The sequence below is a fragment of the Pseudorca crassidens genome, chromosome X, assembly GCF_039906515.1.
Source record: "Pseudorca crassidens isolate mPseCra1 chromosome X, mPseCra1.hap1, whole genome shotgun sequence".
Taxonomy (NCBI): domain Eukaryota; kingdom Metazoa; phylum Chordata; class Mammalia; order Artiodactyla; family Delphinidae; genus Pseudorca; species Pseudorca crassidens.
The window spans coordinates 81,622,550-81,639,760 of record NC_090317.1 but is presented as its reverse complement, the minus strand read 5'-3'; the positions used below and the strand labels follow the sequence as shown (position 1 = coordinate 81,639,760).

The following is a 17,211-nucleotide window of genomic DNA, read 5'->3' as shown; positions in this document are numbered from 1 at the left end:
AGACAGACGTGGGAAGAGATATGGGAACATATGTATATGTATAACTGATTCATTTTGTTGTGAAACAGAAACTAACACACAATTGTAAAGCAATTATACTCCAATAAAGATGTTAAAAAAAAAAAAAGGGAGTGTGTAGGCCCTGATGAAAGAAACCTGGCCACAAGCAGTGCCCAGTCTAGTTGGGAAGAAGATGAATGGATGCAGAGGAGTTTGCAGGTGTACGTCTATTGGGAGAACAGAGGCGCACAACGGAGGGAGGGAGTCAGAAGGTTCTTCCGAAAGGTGCTGCCTACGTAGAGTACTGCAAGATAGGTGGATATTTGTCAGGTAGCTAAGGGGAGGGAAAGCCATCCAGAGCAGAGAGCACAGCCTGAGCAAACACTCGAGGGAGGCATGGTGGAGAGCTTCCAGTAGTTGAAGTGTTTGGAAAAATAGATCAGGATAAGGCAGTCATGGGAGCAACTAGGGAGGACCTCAAATGCTAGAGGTTAGGGCTTGGATTAAACTGACAACAGCTGGGGAGCCAATGAAGCCTTTAAGCAGGTGAGTGGTCAGATTTGGTTTCCAGGACAAAATCTTAGAATGATTCATGTTTAGCTGTAATATGGAGGGACAAGTCTCTGAGATCTAAAAGGAGGATGTTGAAGAAATTCTTGTAAGGCTTGAAGGTGGCCTAAGCTAGGGCTGTGATAGTGTGGAAAAAAAAGGAAGGGGCAGGTTCTAAAGAAATTCAGAAGGTAGAATCTAATCTAATTTGTTGGTTCTCAACTGTCCTCAATTCAATCCAAGCTTTTAGTCTAACATTTGAGACCCTTTCACATAGGCTCCTGTGACATCTCTAGCCTCTAGCATTGCGTTTACATTAGATGATTAGATGTGGGGAGTGAGGAAGAGGGAAGGATGAATCCCTTTCCTCTGCCCAAGCAAAGATGGTCTGTCATCCAGAACAAACAAATTCATTAGGTTCCCATAGGGTCCTCTGTACCAAACTGTCACCGCTCTAAAAAAAAGACAGATTAGGGCTTTGGTAAAGAAACAGGAGGAAGAGGGGAAGAGAAACAATTGGGGCTAAGGAAGTTTTCTGGGAAAATTAATAAGGGCAGAAGTAGTTGAAGGATTAGGTGACGTGGATAGGAAAGAAAAGAGGGATTGTTAAGACATAAGAAATACTGCTGCGGAACATTAATAAATAACTCGTGGGGATTTCTGTTTGCTGAATTGTTTCTTGGAACTGGATTATGTGGGCAACAACTTTATAAGGATTACAGTTATGAGCACCACCAAGTTCCATTGGTGGTGTCTCAAAATCACAGAACCTGAGGATTAAACACTTGATCTGGCACGGAAAGCTGTGAGGGACAAACTTTTCCTCACATTGGATTGACATCTGTACCTCTCTGAAGAAGCCATTAATTGGTCTTGGGTCTACTTTTGAGGTTGTGCAAGGCAAGCTAATTCTTCCATGTGACAACACTTAAGCTATTTAAAGGCGATGCTTGTGGACCCCCCTAAGCCTCCTCTTCTTCCACTCCTTATGGAAAGGCAGTACAGAATAGAAAGAGGAGTAAGGAATTGGACTCAGAAGACCCGAGTTCAAATATAGCTTCATTATTATAATCTGAGCTTGGGCAAACTACTCAAAATGTTAGTCGAATCTGATTTTGATAGTGCTATATCCCCTCATCAGCTTGATCCCTATCCACTGCCTCCAGGTTTCAGGCTTGAGCATCTAGGTGGATGGTAGGGCTCCTCGTATATAGACAGAGGATACAGGGGCAAGAGCGGTTATACAGGGGAAGGCAATGAGTTCCATTTGGGGCATGCTGACTTAGAGATGTCCAGAGGCCACTAGGCTGTGGATTATGGAGCTCGGGAAAGAGAAACAACAGAGTATCTCCACCTTCTGAAGACAGCTCCTTTCCCTTCCACCTCGAGGGAACTGGTTAGTCTTAGAATTGGGGTTATCACACTGAGGGCTGAGCTTTGGGAATGAGGCTCACTGTCTGTCTGACAAGGAATTCTTTTCTTTGCTGGGAGCTTGACTCAGTTTCCCAAATGTCAACATATTGAAGAGTTGGATTCCTAGGTCTCAACAGTCCTAGGCTCGAAACATTCAGATTCAGTAAGGTGGGGGTGGGATCTAGGAATCTGCATTCGTGAAAAGAAATGTTGTACACTGGCCTTTTCCTTACTAGATTCTCTTTCTTCCCTCCATAGCTGCTAAAGCTACAGGGCCTGGTTCACCTTTCCTCCAAAGGTCAAGGGTGGGTGGTGTCCCAAAAAACAAAACTAGGAGCAAGGATACCACCTCAGGGAGAAATGTGTTTCTTGGTCTAATTTTTTCACGTTTTCTTTCTCCACGATAAGGGAGAGCCTCAGCGTTGCTTTCCAGAAGGATCATCTCATGTTTTTTTTGGTCTTGGGCCAGAGGAGCAAAAGTAGGTGTTATCCCATGAGAAAATACGGCCCAAGAAAGTATGAGCAACATAGAGTGTCTCTACCTAGAGGGACCTCACCAGAGACCCCAGGAGCCCACATACGCCTTAGATGGCTGGTGACAAGTGTGCAGGGTTGCATGTGCCAGGCAGTGGAGGTTTTGGGTTCAGTGTGCCAACAGTCTTTATATCTTTCCGTCATTGATACCACTGTGTGCTGACCCAGAGAAAAGGGTCACAAAGGGTGACGTGAAAGCTAAGGGGAAAAGGGTTTCCATCAGGAGACAGCATCCAAGTATGCATAATCCTGAGAGGTGAAGTAAAAGGAGTGAAATGGGTCCATTGGCTTTAGCCTGAAGGATGTGGGGATGGACCCTGACAGTCCCTGTGCCCATGGACCTTACAGATGGAGCAATTGGCCTTAAGCTAGCACATCACTTCTCCCACCTATGATGACAGAAAGCACTAAGGACAGCAAGCATGAGCAGTGGGGGAGGAGCCTGTGAAACAGAGCATGTCATGCTCTGAGTGTCTTAGTGAAGTGGGATGCACAGGTCGAGTGACAGAGGGTGAATAATTGTCCCCCAAAGATGTCCACATCTGAATCCCTGGAACCTGTGAATATGTTACCTTTCATGGTAAAAGGGACTTTGCAGATGTGAGCTAAGAAGTTTGCAATGGGGAGATTAACAACCCTTGATTATCCAGGTGGGCCCAAAGTAATCAGAATTATCTTAAGAAGAGGGAGACAGGAGGGTCAAGTTCAGATAAGGAGATATGACAATGGAAGCAGAAGTCTGAGAGGTCTTTGAAGATGAAGGAAGGGGCCACAAGCCAAGGAAGGTAGGCAGCATCTAGGAGCTGGAAAAGGATTATCCCTTAGAGCCTCCAGAAGGAACGAGGCCCTGCTGAGACCTTGATTTTAGCCCACTAAGACTGACTGTGGACTTCTAACCTCCAGAATTGCAGGATAATAAATTTGTGTTTTAAGCCATTAAATTTGTGGTAATTTGTCACAGCCTCAATAGGAAACTAGTAGAGCCTCTTACAGGACTCCAGGGCAGTAAAAATGTACTAAGCAGCTGCATATTTCTCAGAAATCAAGAGGTGGGTTGAGGAGAAGGAAAATGGATGATTCTAAACTAAATACACCTTTGGTTGTCATACAAGTTCTCTTGAAATAAAGTCAGATAATCCAAGTTGGCCATGCAAACCCCTGAAAAGCAGAGGTAAGTAAGCTATTTCTCAGGCAGCCAGGCATAGAGAAAAGTACTTTCCTATTCTTCTTTCAAAGTTCAATACCATCTCCTCCTCTACCCATTGAACCAAGAAGCTGCCCCTATCACATAGTCACAAGGCTCATGAAACTAGACTTGGTCCTTTTCTTCTCTCATACCCCAAAAGGAGTAAAGAGCATCCCCAGTAACTTCCTTAAAGGAGAAAGCCCACCATTGTAGTGACTGCCTCCTTATTAAGAGCACAGTGCTGCATAACATAAGGATGGATCCTGGGCGCCTTGAGAGCAGCAGGTGTCAGCACCAACAGGCCCAGCTTCAGAGATGGCATGTGATACAGTGGTCAAGCAGCCTCAGAGACACATGTTGGGTCCCATCAAGGGACACCCCTGGGAAGAAGTCGCAGTCAGCAGAACTTGGCACTGCTGGCTGGATATCCTTGGGTGAGCTATGTACCTGAGAGCCTCAGTGTTCTCATCAGTGGGACTGTAGGGTCTAATTTCATTGTCAACCCAATGACCTGGACAAAGGAGGAGTATGTGTGCAAATATGTGTCCAAAAATAATTCCTCTGCAGGTTGCCCTAAGAAATAGGCGGGACAGAAGTGCTTGGCACGGTCACCATAGCAGCCATTGGTCCTGCTAAAATCTAAATCAAATGGTGTCAACTCTCTGCTCAAAATTCTCTAGTGCTTTCTGACTTCACACAGAGTTAGAGCCAAAGTCCTAGCAAAGGCCTATGAGACCTAACATGAGCTGCTCTCCATCCCCCACCCCTTCTCCCATCTCTACTTTTCCTTGCTGTCTCCACTGCAGCCACACTGGTCTTCTTGGAATCCTCTAACTTGGGAATAGGCAAACTTTTTCTGCAAAGGGCCAGATAGTCGATACTCATTTTCAGCTTTGCAGGCCATACAGTACTTATTGCAATGACTCAACTCTGATGTTGTAGCACAAAAGCAGACATAGACAACATGTAAACGAATGAGCATGGCTGTGATCCAATAAAACGTTATTAAGAAAAACAGGCTGCAGGCCTGAGTTTACAGACCCTGCTCTAACCCACAGTCGTCTGCACCTGCTGCTCCCCGATATACACATGGCACTCTCCCTCACTTCCTTCAGGTCCTAACTCAAGTGTCACTGTCTCAGGGAGAAAACTACATGGCACATTAACACAGCCACCCTCTCCCCAGCCTTCCCTGCTTCCTTTTTTCTTTTGCCATTAACATCTTCTAACATATATTTATTTTGTTTATTGTCTGCCTCTCCCCAACCCCCACTGATTAGAATGTAAACTCTACAAGGGCAGAGATTTTTGTCTTTTTTTTTCACTGCTGCCTGCCTTGCACATAGTAAGCACTCAATGAATATTAATTGATTGGATAAACCAGGTTTACTACAAAATTTAGTAAAAAGTAAGTCCCTTCAGAAACATTATTTCAAATCTACCCTAACACAGGAGGTTAGGTTCCCACACAAACCCACACAAAGGTTCCCAGTATCTAGAAAGCCCTGGGACACTGGATTATGTCATAATCAGTGGTGTCATCACTGGGGAAATTCTCAAGTTGCCCTCTGACTTAAGCCTTTCAGGCCTTGAGGCCAGTGGGATTGAGGAACTTTCTGAGAGCAAAACAGCTCTTGAGAGCGTGTGGGCTCCACAGGCGGCAATCATAGGGGATTGGCCTTCCGAGAGAACGGGTGAACAGGACTCCCTGCAGACACAGGTCCTCCAGACTGCCTCGTTAAAGGACGGCCCAGCGAAGCAGGCAGTGTGGGTTCGCCGCAACCGTTCAGAGCCAGAAGAACCTACAAAATCACCTGTGGTCAATAAGAAGCCCAAGCTAGAGTTGACCAAAGCAGTGGTCGTGGACCTTGGCACGGGCTACTGTAAATGTGGCTTTGCCGGGCTGCCAAAGCCCACCCACATGATCTCACCCACAGTGGGCAAACCCTACATGGAGATGGCCAAAACCGGGGACAATCACAAGGAGACATTTGTGTGGCACGAGCTTATCAACCCAGAAGTTTGTCTCAAGCTAATTAATCTTCTGCGACATGGCATCATCATGGACTGGGATACAGTGCAGGATATCTGGGAATATCTTTTCCATCAAGAGATGAAGATTGCCCCAGAGGAGCACGCCGCCTTGGTTTCAGACCCACCCCTGAGACCACACACAAATAGAGAGAAGTATGCTGAAATGCTGTTTGAGACCTTCAAAACTCCCGCAATGCATATCGCCTACCAGTCCCGCCTGTCCATGTACTCCTACGGAAGGACCTCTGGCCTGGTTGTGGAGGTCGGCCACGGTGTGTCCTATGTAGTTCCCATCTACGAGGGCTATCCTTTGCCCAGCATCACTGGACGGCTGGACTACGCGGGTTCTGACCTGACAACCTACTTAATGGGCCTGATGAACAATTTGGGGAAACACTTCACTGAGGACCAGCTGGGCATTGTGGAGGACATCAAGAAGAAATGCTGCTTTGTGGCCCTGGTCCCCACTGAAGAGAAGAAAGTCCCAGCTACTGAGCATACAATCCAGTACACCCTGCTGGATGGGCAGGAGATATACCTGTGCCAGGAAAGGTTCCTCTGCTCAGAGATGTTCTTCAAGCCTTCTCTGATCAAGTCCATGCAGCTGGGCCTCCACACCCAGACAGTGTCCTGCCTTAACAAGTGTGACATCACCCTCAAACGAGACCTCATGGGGTATATCCTACTCTGTGGGGGGAGCACCATGCTCAGCGTTTTCCCTAACCATCTGCAGAAGGAGCTGAGAAGCATGTGTCCTAATGACACCCCCCAGGTAAACGTGTTGCCCGAAAGAGACACTGCAGTGTGGACGGGTGGCTCCCTCCTACCATCGCTTCAGGGCTTCCAACCACTGTGGGTCCACCGCTTTGAGTATGAGGAACATGGGCCTTTCTTCCTCTACAGAAGGTGCTTCTGAACTCCGATGAAGCATGGTTGCTGTGGTGGCCATGCGTCAGCTTTGCTGGGTGAGCACCCATCCCATACATAGGGAGCTGAGCCAGCCAGTTCACTCCTGCAGTATTAAACAATCCTTGCGTTTCCCTCCACAATGTATTTCTCTATTTCCTCATGCAATGAGAACTTCATACATGCAGCATCTGCCTTAAAATGTCCATTTGCCAAAACAACAGCGGGGGCTGGGTGAAGGAGACGGGCAGTGCGGGGGGTGGGGGGGGAGAAGGGGGGAGTGATTATGGACCAAAAAGACGTAGCTTATAGTTTAATTGCTTAAGTATTGGGGGGAGAAACTACCTCTAAAATTATTCTGTCCCTTATTTTGTATATTCCCCACTTTAGGTACTACAGTATTGTTAAACTCTGCTTGGAAGGGGGAGTGTGATAAAGATAGATTAGGTAGATAGAGCAAATGCTGTTGTGGCCTATAAGACGATCCCTTTCAATAAACACCAACAGGAAGTATGCTGTAATGGTTCAGTCGCCCACAAAGCAGCAGAGTGCATTTCACACTTGATCAGTGACTCTGAAGACTTGGAAAGAGCTGATGAAGATGTCTGATGCCTGCTTTAACTGTACTTTCTTTTAGTTCCAGTAGTCATTTATGTCTCGATACCAGTTCTTACCAAGCCATCATGGTGACTGGCTGCTGAAGCCTGGTGTATTATGAGCAAGATATGTGTATCTTAAGGGAAAAACTCTTCATGGAATAGATGCTATATAGATTTCCCCCTTTAAAAAATTGGGGGCAGATTTGTCTTGGGTTATCAGCACTAAGGTCATGAGGATGCAACCCACAGCCATTCTCCAGACACTTCAAGCAGCAGATGCTCCTCTCCAACCAGACTGGATTCTCCATCAACCTGCAGGGTATACAACTGGAGTCTGGAATGGGTGCGGGATAAAGGCTGCCAGTTCTGCAGTGTGGGTTTATGGGAGGCTGGTCCATGCTGGTCATTCTAACCCAACTAAGGAACTGAAGGAACATAAAGATCTTCATGGTCCGGGAAGCCTTTCCAGAGCCCAGCATGTTCTGTGGCATTTCCTGCGGGGCAGTTTATAATTGGACCTTCCGTTTTTTAGAGGAGTCCCCAGTACATTCTCTGCCCTGTCTCCAACACTGGCAGGCAGCATAAAATAGTGGAAAGAACATGGGCTTTAGACTCTGTGATTTGAAACTGTTTTGCTACCAACTAGCTGTGTGACCTGAGTCTGCTCACCTGTAAAATTGAATTCAAATGCCTACCTCACACAGCTGATGTAAATATCAGAGGTAAACACCTGAATACCAGTGTGTGGCCTCCAGGAGGTGATCCCAAGGGTTGTTAGCTAGTATTATCTTGTAGAATTCTACCTCTTATAAGGAGTCCAAATGCCTTACTATGATCCTGAGCCACACGTACACCCAAAGACACACACATTCAATCACTCATAGGAGAGCGATGGCATCTCTACCATTCCCAGGGAGAAGCCCTACAGAACCACCCTCATAGCCTCCAGGTTTGCCTAGACAGCCTTGAAAGACCTAAATGCTCCACCCTGGAGGCCTGGTAAGTAAGCACAGCTGGCTGGCACCAGCAAGCTAGAGTAGGGAAGCAAAAATAGCCACAGAAGAGCTTAGTCAGCAAGGACTAAGCCTTACCCTGGAGGATCAGGGAATCAGCTAAGAGTTGGGTACATTGACTTGAGAGAGGTATGCCTTGTTCACCTCAGTTTCTGCCCAAACCACTACTGTCAACACTCTATGAGCATTCACTGATGGGTAGGTTGAAGTTTAGTTAATTCTTAACCTTTGGACCTCTTTGGCAGGGTGGTAAAGCCTATGGACCCCTCAGAATAATAGAATACTATTTTTAACTGTATCAAATAAAATACATAGGATTACAGAAATATTCTATTTTAGATCCCTTAAGGGTCTATGAACCCCCAGTCTATTACCCCGAAAAAGGTGAGGGTCTTGATGAAGGGGAGGCATGAGAGGTGGTTCTGGAGAATGGGAACTCCCAGGCCATCCTAGGACCAAATGCTATACGGCATTTTAAAATGAAAAATACCAATATAAGGGTAAACAACTGTGTAATCTCTTTCAAAGCACATTTATGAATTCTCTCACTTGATCCATATAAATCACCCTTGCAGAAAAAAAGAATCCTCCTCACACATTAAAAAAGATGAATAGTTTTTAGTAAGTATTTGGAAGTCATCTTAGCCCAATGGTTCTCAACTGAGGACAATTTTGAACCCCAAGGGACATTTGACAATGTCTAAAGATATTGGTGGTTATCATAACAGGAGTAGAGGGTACGTAGTACTGGCATCAAATGTGTAGAGGCCAGGGATATTGCTAAACATCCTATAGGCACAGGACAGCAAAGAATGACGTAACCAAAACTATCAACAGTGCCAAGGCTGAGAAACCCAGGTTATCCCAGTGGGCACACAAGGTTGTAGAAAAGCAAGATTCAGTGAGATTAAATGACTTTGTTCAAGGACACTAAGATGAGTGGACCCATGACTTTGTTCTTTCCGTATACCAAGAGGACATCTGTTGGTCTTGAAGTTCCTGGGACTTCAAAGCTAGTAAGAATAATGGTGGAACAGCCCACTGTAGGCATGAAGCATAGGCAAGGGCTTAGGGAGCACAGAGAAAATAGGAATCAAGAGCAGGCCTTCAGGGTTGCCAAACATCACCAATATAAACTTTGGCTTGTCTACAGATCTCGGATATTTATGGTTACCTAGCTTCTAAGATGTTCATCCTCAACTCAGTTACTACTAAATATGACAGAAAAGGAAGGACAGCCAAAGACTCCCAAGGACTTGTCCAGGTGGTGCTTCTAGTGAAGCAAAGAAGGTTATGGGCCAGCACAGGAGGAGGAAAAAAAGCTAATTTTGCTTCCCAAACTTGTAGTCACCTTAAATTACTAAGAGTCGTCAGTTTTGTTTATTTTTAAAAACATCCTCTCAATTATGGCTATGAAAAATCCCTCAGATGTGTGCACATGTATGTATATACACACATAAATATGTGTGTATATATGTAGATATATGTGAAAAATAAATTTATTTTAAAATATGCAACAGTGCTAAGAAATAACACCAAGCTGTACTCATAAAGGCATAATAAAAACATTAGCTTCTGCCTCAGTTTTTCAAAAAGTCTAAATGTAAAATACACTTTGATTACAGGAGACAATCCTCTGCAAGTTTCCTCTTGATGTCTGGAGCATCTGAACAAAGCTGATTCCATGGAACAAACTAAATAACTGAGGCTTTTAGCTTCCTGCAACATGAATTTGGGAAGAGCCCAAATTTGGGGGAAGAATTATATACTCCTCTTTAGAACTTGATAGACTCTTTCCCCAAAATTAAGCATTCATCACTCCCAGGAGTTTCTCCTTTGCCTATACACAGCATTTCCCCCCATAAATTCACCCTTGACTTTGCCTTCTGCCTTCAATTTGGATGGTCTGCTCCCACCTGCTCCTTCTCCAAATGAATAAAATTCCATCTCGCTCAGAGGAGAGAGTAATTGATAGTAATTTGTATTCACACAAATTCTTTCTTGCTGTTTCCATACAGTATTTCAAGGAAAGTGAACATCCACGCAAAGTCACACCATTATAAACAGGCACATTTACTTCTATTTCCAACCCATCAGCATGGGTCCCTTTACTATTATCCATAGCAAGAGTACTATAATATATTAAAATGTCATATAAGTTACCATGTTCATTAATCCACACCAAAGAGTAGTCAAAAAGCACTTGCAACCTTTCAATGTTGGGCACTTAATTATAGATCTTCTTTTTCTATTATTTTGTGAAAATTTTCAGACACACAGAAAAGTTGAATTATACAGTGAACACACCTAGATTCTATAGTTTACATTTTGCTATATTAGGGAAAGGCTTCTTTAGTTACACAATTCTGGGTATACCTATACTCTGACTTCCTGTTAGTCTACATAGAGTAATAAAGGTCTGGTTCTGGTATTAAAAGCATGAAAGAGATTGTTAACCTTACCCAAGAGTCAGCCACAAAACTGTTGTCAAAACAAACTGAGCTTTTTCTGGACTCACCAAAAAGAGATAAATTCTCATTTGCTTCAAAGAAAATAACTAAAAGACATAGGTCAGTTAAGCACCATAAAGAAAAATAAATGAAATGGCCTAGATACTGACAAAAACACTATGTTAAAAGAAGCAACATTTGGAGAAAAAGGAGTAACTTACTACTGTTCATGCCTATGATGCACACTGCTCACCATCCCAAATGTACGCAATACTGTTTCAGAAATTCTAATCTGTTCCAGCTCTAACACTGCTAACTCTAGCAGAACATTCACAGGCAATGAAAATAGTCCGTATGGACCCTGTAGTGATAGGAGGCTCAAACCAGTTATAACTGGAAGCACATGACCTGGCAAGATACTACAAAATAACCGCTGTCAGCATAGGAAGGCTTAGAATATCAAAGGATAGATTTCGCTTTTCATTCTGCTTTAGTTCAAGGTGAAATCATTTAAATGATGAAATTTGACCAAATGTTAGGAGCACTAATAGCCATGTTGTTTATATATAATGCTTTCCTCAAGGAACATAAAACAGTTTAAAAACATTACTTTACTTTTCTTCACACTTTTGAGGTAGCAGCCACGAAACATTCCCAATTAACTGAGGCACAAATCAATTCTGTGATTTGTCTACAGTTCCAGTATGATTCCAACCTGTAGCTGGGAATGAAACCCAATGTCCTGATTACCATAAATACCAGAAATATGCTCTCAATAAGCACTAAGTAAAAGAACAGTAATTTTTACAAAATGGTGCTATATGGGTTAAAGCTTAAAGTCTTGCTTAATGATTAAAATTATATGCAAAATAAAATAGAATTGGTGTCTGCTGAGGTCTGCTGTACAGAGCAGCTCTCCGTAATGCTAAGGTAGATGGTCTTACTCTTCCCACTTCCCAACAGCCAGGCCTCGAGGAGTGAGGAGTGGAAGGAAAACAGCCTTCTCTGCCAGAGCCCTCCTAACTGGGGTCAGAGTCACTCTAGAAGGCTCAGTTTCCACTGGGTTCTTTTGTTGATCTTTGGTGGTATAAAAAGCTCAGCATCTGAAAGGAAAGAGAAAATGTGACAGACACACTCCTTCATGTTGGTGGGAGCTGAGGCAGTAACTCTAAGCTAAAGCTAGGCGACTGGGCTTTGCACCTACAAGACGACCATCAGAACCAGAGTTAATGTTTCTGTCACCCTAACAACCTCCTGGTCAGAGCAAACACAGCCTGGAGGCCCTGCCCCGAGAAGAGGAATCCCACTTCAACTTTAGGCATGTGGGAGGGTTGAAGAAAAAAATGCCCACTGAGTGATTCAAAGTGGAAGAATGTTCTGTATTTCAAATGGGAGGGGGTGGTGGTTGTGGTGCTTACGAGGCCGTATACATGTATTAAATTTCACCAAACTATACACCAAAGAGCTGTACATTTCACTGTATGTAAAATTTACCTCAATTATAAGAGTGGCGTGTATTCAGTAAGTAAAGTTAATGGACAGAAAACACTTATAATAAAAATTTCTACAAACACACTGATCAATAAAAATGTCCTTACTTAAAAAATAAATAAATAACTGGAAGAGGAGGGCGATGGTTGGGGGAAATTTGTCACTGTTAGATAACACTCCCAGGCCCTCTTTCAGTTAGATTTATGGAGTCTCTTACTTAAGTAGAAATCATACACAGGAAGTAGAGACATGAGAAAATATGTATATAGAGAGACATTCTTTCTCAGTATTATTCATGGTACACCTATACATATGATCCATACAGACATGAAAAATTCTTTTACGAGAATATTTTAAAATGTGAGAAAAATGCTCCAGATAAAATGTTTTAAAAACATGATTTTCATTATACATATACACATGCATGTACACACGTATGACTACAAATTATCAAGTCTTAATTTTCTTTGACATACTTTTCTGTACAATCCAGATTTTCTCTACTAATCATAACAGTATTATAATTTCACATACAATTACTACTCCCTACACTCCCAAACAAAAATCTATTGTATATAGACAAAAAGACTACAAGAGGTTTTGCTTATTTAACAATATTGGAAAAGGCTACTTAAATTCATGGTTAACAAGCCCCATAACTTCATGTTAAATAGTAACTAAACTTTCCATGACACCTTATCTGCTTTTTAAAAAAGAAACAAGTTTTGAAAATAGTGTATCTTATTTTTAAAAATTAGGCATAAGTACAATTATATTTGATTCTTAGACTTAACTATGTATAAATACCAAGTACTGACTTATTGGCAGGAAAGAAATTATTCTGACAAACTGTATGACAGCAGGACATGACATCTTTCACATTTCCATATTTGAATTTCACAGCACAGAGGGAGTCGTTTCACAAAAATATTTTGAGGGTTTTATCAGTTTTTCCAAAGACTTCTCTTAATCCTTTGATAGTCAAATCATACTCATTTGAAGTAATTTTGTTATCAGTTATAACAAGTCTAATTCGGCCATGATTTAAGCGCTACTCTGGTAAAACGTTAATCCATTTTATGAAATGGATTACATTTTTGCAAGACTTGCAATCAACCTGCATGGTACTACGTTGCATCTTAACGTGAAGCAATCAGAAAATGCCCCATCAAGTCACTGATCCCCCTACTACTGTTATCTGGGAAGGGGCAGGTGAGGAATATTTGAGAGGAACTAATTTTGTGAGTAGCTCATCTGCCTCTTTTAGGATTATGAGAACTTCTCCTTTCCTACACAATCTACACTAGAGTTCCTACACAGGGACACTGATAATACATACTCTGATAATGAGAAGGCTCAAAATTTTAAAGTCTTTAAGGCTCAGCTGGGAAATGGAAGTGCTCTTTGATAAAGCCAACTAGACCACCCTAGAGAAAGCTGTGACTGAACTTGACCTGAAGGTCAACATCAAGCCAGCAGTAAGGAAAACAGGGGACAGAAATCACAACTGGATTAGACACATTACAAACTAAACAATTACCAAACTGCCTCTGGTCTGAGATGAATTGTTAGCATCTCAGAAATAAGTGTACGTTTTGGGGCTGATACCAAAGGCAGCTTGCCAGCCTCCAGGAAGAAGGGGATCTAGGGATACAGCAGTTAACTGTCTGGCTATTTGAGCTTAGCTGGAACGGAAGGTGGTTCATTTATTCCTGGTAGCAACATAAGCCATGAAAGTTAAACTTGACATGGCTCCCACAAAGTCTACTTCAAATGCCATCAAAATGCTACCAGAGTGGGCTTCCCTGGTGGCGCAGTGATTGAGAGTCCGCCTGCCGATGCAGGGGACACGGGTTCGTGCCCCGGTCTGGGAAGATCCCACATGCCGCGGAGCGACTGGGCCGGTGGGCCCGTGGGCCACGGCCGCTGAGCCTGCGCGTCCGGAGCCTGTGCTCCGCAACGCGAGAGGCCACAATAGCGGGAGGCCACAACAGGGAGAGGCCCGCGTACCGCAAAAAAAAAAAAAAAAAAAAAAAATGCTACCAGAGTATAGCATTTAAATGAAAAAATTTCAGAACGTTGCCTCTCACATGCCAGGAATGCAAATAGCAGCCGTAAAAATTGCCACCTTTTCAAAGCTAAAAAGAAGTTGCTATGCTTGATTGATCCACATGAAGGGTGAATACTGTGGCACCAAACTGATCTGTCAAAAGTTTTTTAGGGAATTCCCTGGCAGTTCAGTGGTTAGGACTCAGCCATTCACTAATGGAATAATGGTAATAGATAACACCTTGTGCCAATTTGGTAAGTCTTGGTAATATGATTGGGGTAAAATCTCAAGCTGGCTTTGCTTTCTACCCACCCTGTCAGTATACCTGTTTTTTCCCAAACAATTTTTCTGTTTTCTCTTAAGACGATGGTTTCCCAGCCTCATCTAATTGCTTCTTTCTGAGACTCATCTGTTAGTTTTCACTGGATCTAGTTTTGTAGTTTTCCTGGGCAATTCTATAGCTTTTCTTCAGGCTAGTGTTTAAGGTTGTCTTAACAATTTATATAATTTCTTTATCATTTATATGCAGTTACTCATATTTCTTTATAATTTATATATTTTAGATTTTTTAGTGCATTATAGTTTTAAAATATTTCACACTTACCAGTGCCTTAGAGTTTTTAAAGTGGTTTCTGCTTCATATTTCATTTGAAGTTTATCTGAGAATAAGAATATTTTGTTCACGTCTCATAGCTATTAAGGGGCAGAACTTAATTCTTCTTAGTAGTTGTCAATGTGATATTCCCTAATCTTCTGATGAGAGTGGTAGCACAAATATTATTAAGATTATTTTATAGACTCAGAATTGAAACTTAACTGACATGCCTCCTCAAAAACAACTGAATTCCTGCCAGAGTTGAAATTAGAATAAAAAGTGAGAATTTACTGATTTTTGGTCAGATCTTTTTTCCATTGTGGAACAAAGCTCTTTCAGTTAAGACTTATTATCAGACCTTATATCTTTAATTTATGAAGCAAAATAAAAAAGTTTAAAAAGAAAAAATAAAACAACTATAACTTGTCACTTTTAAGTTTCTTACATTATAAAATGAACATATATAATGTTTACCTGAAATTTTTTGAAGTGCCTTAAGAAGTAATAGTTAAATATTAAAGTTGTTTCATCATCAAAAAATCTAGAAACAATAAATGCTGGAGAGGGTGTGGAGAAAAGGGAACACTCTTGCACTGCTGGTGGGAATGTAAATTGATACAGCCACTATGGAGAACAGTATGGAGGTTCCTTAAAAAACTACAAATAGAACTACCATACGACCCAGCAATCCCACTACTGAGCATATACCCTGAGAAAACCAAAATTCAAAAAGCGTCATGTACCAAAATGTTCATTGCAGCTCTATTTACAATAGCCAGCAGATGGAAGCAACCTAAGTGTCCATCATCAGATGAATGGACAAAGAAGATGTGGCACATATATACAATGGAATATTACTCAGCCATAAAAAGAAACAAAATTGAGTTATTTGTAGTGAGGTGGTTGGACCTAGAGTCTGTCATACAGAATGAAGTATGGCAAAAAGAGAAACACAAATACCGTATGCTAACACATATATATGGAATCTAAGAAAATGAAAAAAAAGGTCATGAAGAACCTAGGGGTAAGATGGGAATAAAGACACAGATCTACTAGAGAATGGACTTGAGGATATGGGGAGGGAGAAGGGTAAGCTGTGAAAAAGTGAGAGAGTGGCATGGACATATATACACTACCAAACGTAAAATAGATAGCTAGTGGGAAGCAGCCGCATAGCACAGGGAGATCAGCTCAGTGCTTTGTGACCACCTAGAGGGGTGGGATAGGGAGGGTGGGAGGGAGGGAGACGCAAGAGGGAAGAGATATGGGAACATATGTATATGTATAACTGATTCACTTTGTTATAAAGCAGAAACTAACACACCATTGTAAGGCAATTATACTCCAATAATGATGTTAAAAAAAAAGAATACTCAAAATATTTTTAGTCTATTCAATATTATTCTTCAAAACTTGGGATATGTTAATGCATGAAATGCTCTAAAACTTTAATATAAAATCAATTCCCAGGCAATAATTTTTTCTTACCTCGTTAATAATTCATTTTATTTCAGGGGAGAGAGGCCACTAAAAACTTCGCAGGATTTAATTCATCAACTAGATGTAGATTTAATTTCCATTTCATGCTAATACTGTAGAATAAAAGTTGGGCTAAAAGTTGGTAATAGCTAGTTTTCTAAATGATTTAATGTAATTTTATGTTTACCTGTGCACACAACACATGTATACTATAGATGGTGGTAGAAAACTAGAGGACTTGCAGTAGCATTTTGTGGAGCCTTTTGGGTATCTTATTGGAAAAAAAACTTAAATATTATAGGGATAAAGTAGAATGGGCTTTGATAGTTACTAGATGCAATATTAAGTTTAAGTTTTTCCCAAGTAGGTGAAAATATCCTATCAGCAAATGAGTATCTCTTATACTGCCCTGAATGCGAGGAAAGGTTTTTGGCTTCTTCATTATTGAATTGGATGAATGACATTGATGAAATGAGATAACACATAAGAAAGCATCTGTCATAGGGTTGAGACCATTACAGTTCTCAGTACATGTTAGTTTCCTTTTCTTCTTCCATATTCCTAATGATTTAGGGCATTCAGGGAGAGACCATGTACTGACACTCACCCTTCTGCCCTACGTGTCTCATGAAACTCCACATAGGCCTTGCTCTAATTCTCCTCACTTACCTGGAGGTTTAGATTGATAAGTGGATTACAAGAGTCCTTTCTTACTTCCCCTGACTCTCTTGTTAGTCTGTTTGCCTCTCTAGAACCAAGGGCATTCTGGCATTTGAAATTTGAAATTTCTATCACTTTATCAACTTTATGTATTTTCCTTTGGCATTCCCATGTGCTTTCACCTGAGCCTCTTCAGGAAAGGGATTTCAGCTTGAGAGGATGATTGTCAACAGAGTCAGAAGAATTATAGAA

General features: G+C 41.9%; 1 protein-coding gene and 1 long non-coding RNA gene across 2 annotated transcripts; one reads left to right on the top strand and one right to left on the bottom strand.

The window, feature by feature from the left end:
- The first annotated feature begins 3,644 nt into the window (after nt 1-3,644).
- Nucleotides 3,645-6,632, top strand: LOC137216667 (actin-like protein 7A). Its single transcript, XM_067722725.1, has 2 exons — nt 3,645-3,667; nt 5,261-6,632. The coding sequence occupies exons 1-2, from the start codon at nt 3,645-3,647 to the stop codon at nt 6,630-6,632; spliced, it is 1,395 nt and encodes a 464-aa protein (XP_067578826.1).
- A 3,659-nt stretch (nt 6,633-10,291) lies between these two features.
- LOC137217499 (uncharacterized) lies at nt 10,292-15,302 on the bottom strand. Its single transcript, XR_010940117.1, has 2 exons — nt 14,830-15,302; nt 10,292-11,787 (listed from the first exon to the last, which is right to left on the bottom strand). It is a non-coding gene; the product is annotated as an uncharacterized lncRNA (long non-coding RNA).
- Nucleotides 15,303-17,211: the final 1,909 nt, after the last annotated feature.

What these genes read in the sequence shown, in the direction of transcription:
- LOC137216667 (XM_067722725.1), top strand. Translation starts at nt 3,645, where the DNA reads ATGCAAACCCCTGAAAAGCAGAG. An exon ending in CAAACCCCTGAAAAGCAGAG is followed by an intron (nt 3,668 to 5,260) that starts GTAAGTAAGCTA and finishes CTCTGACTTAAG; the next exon opens with CCTTTCAGGCCTTGAGGCCA.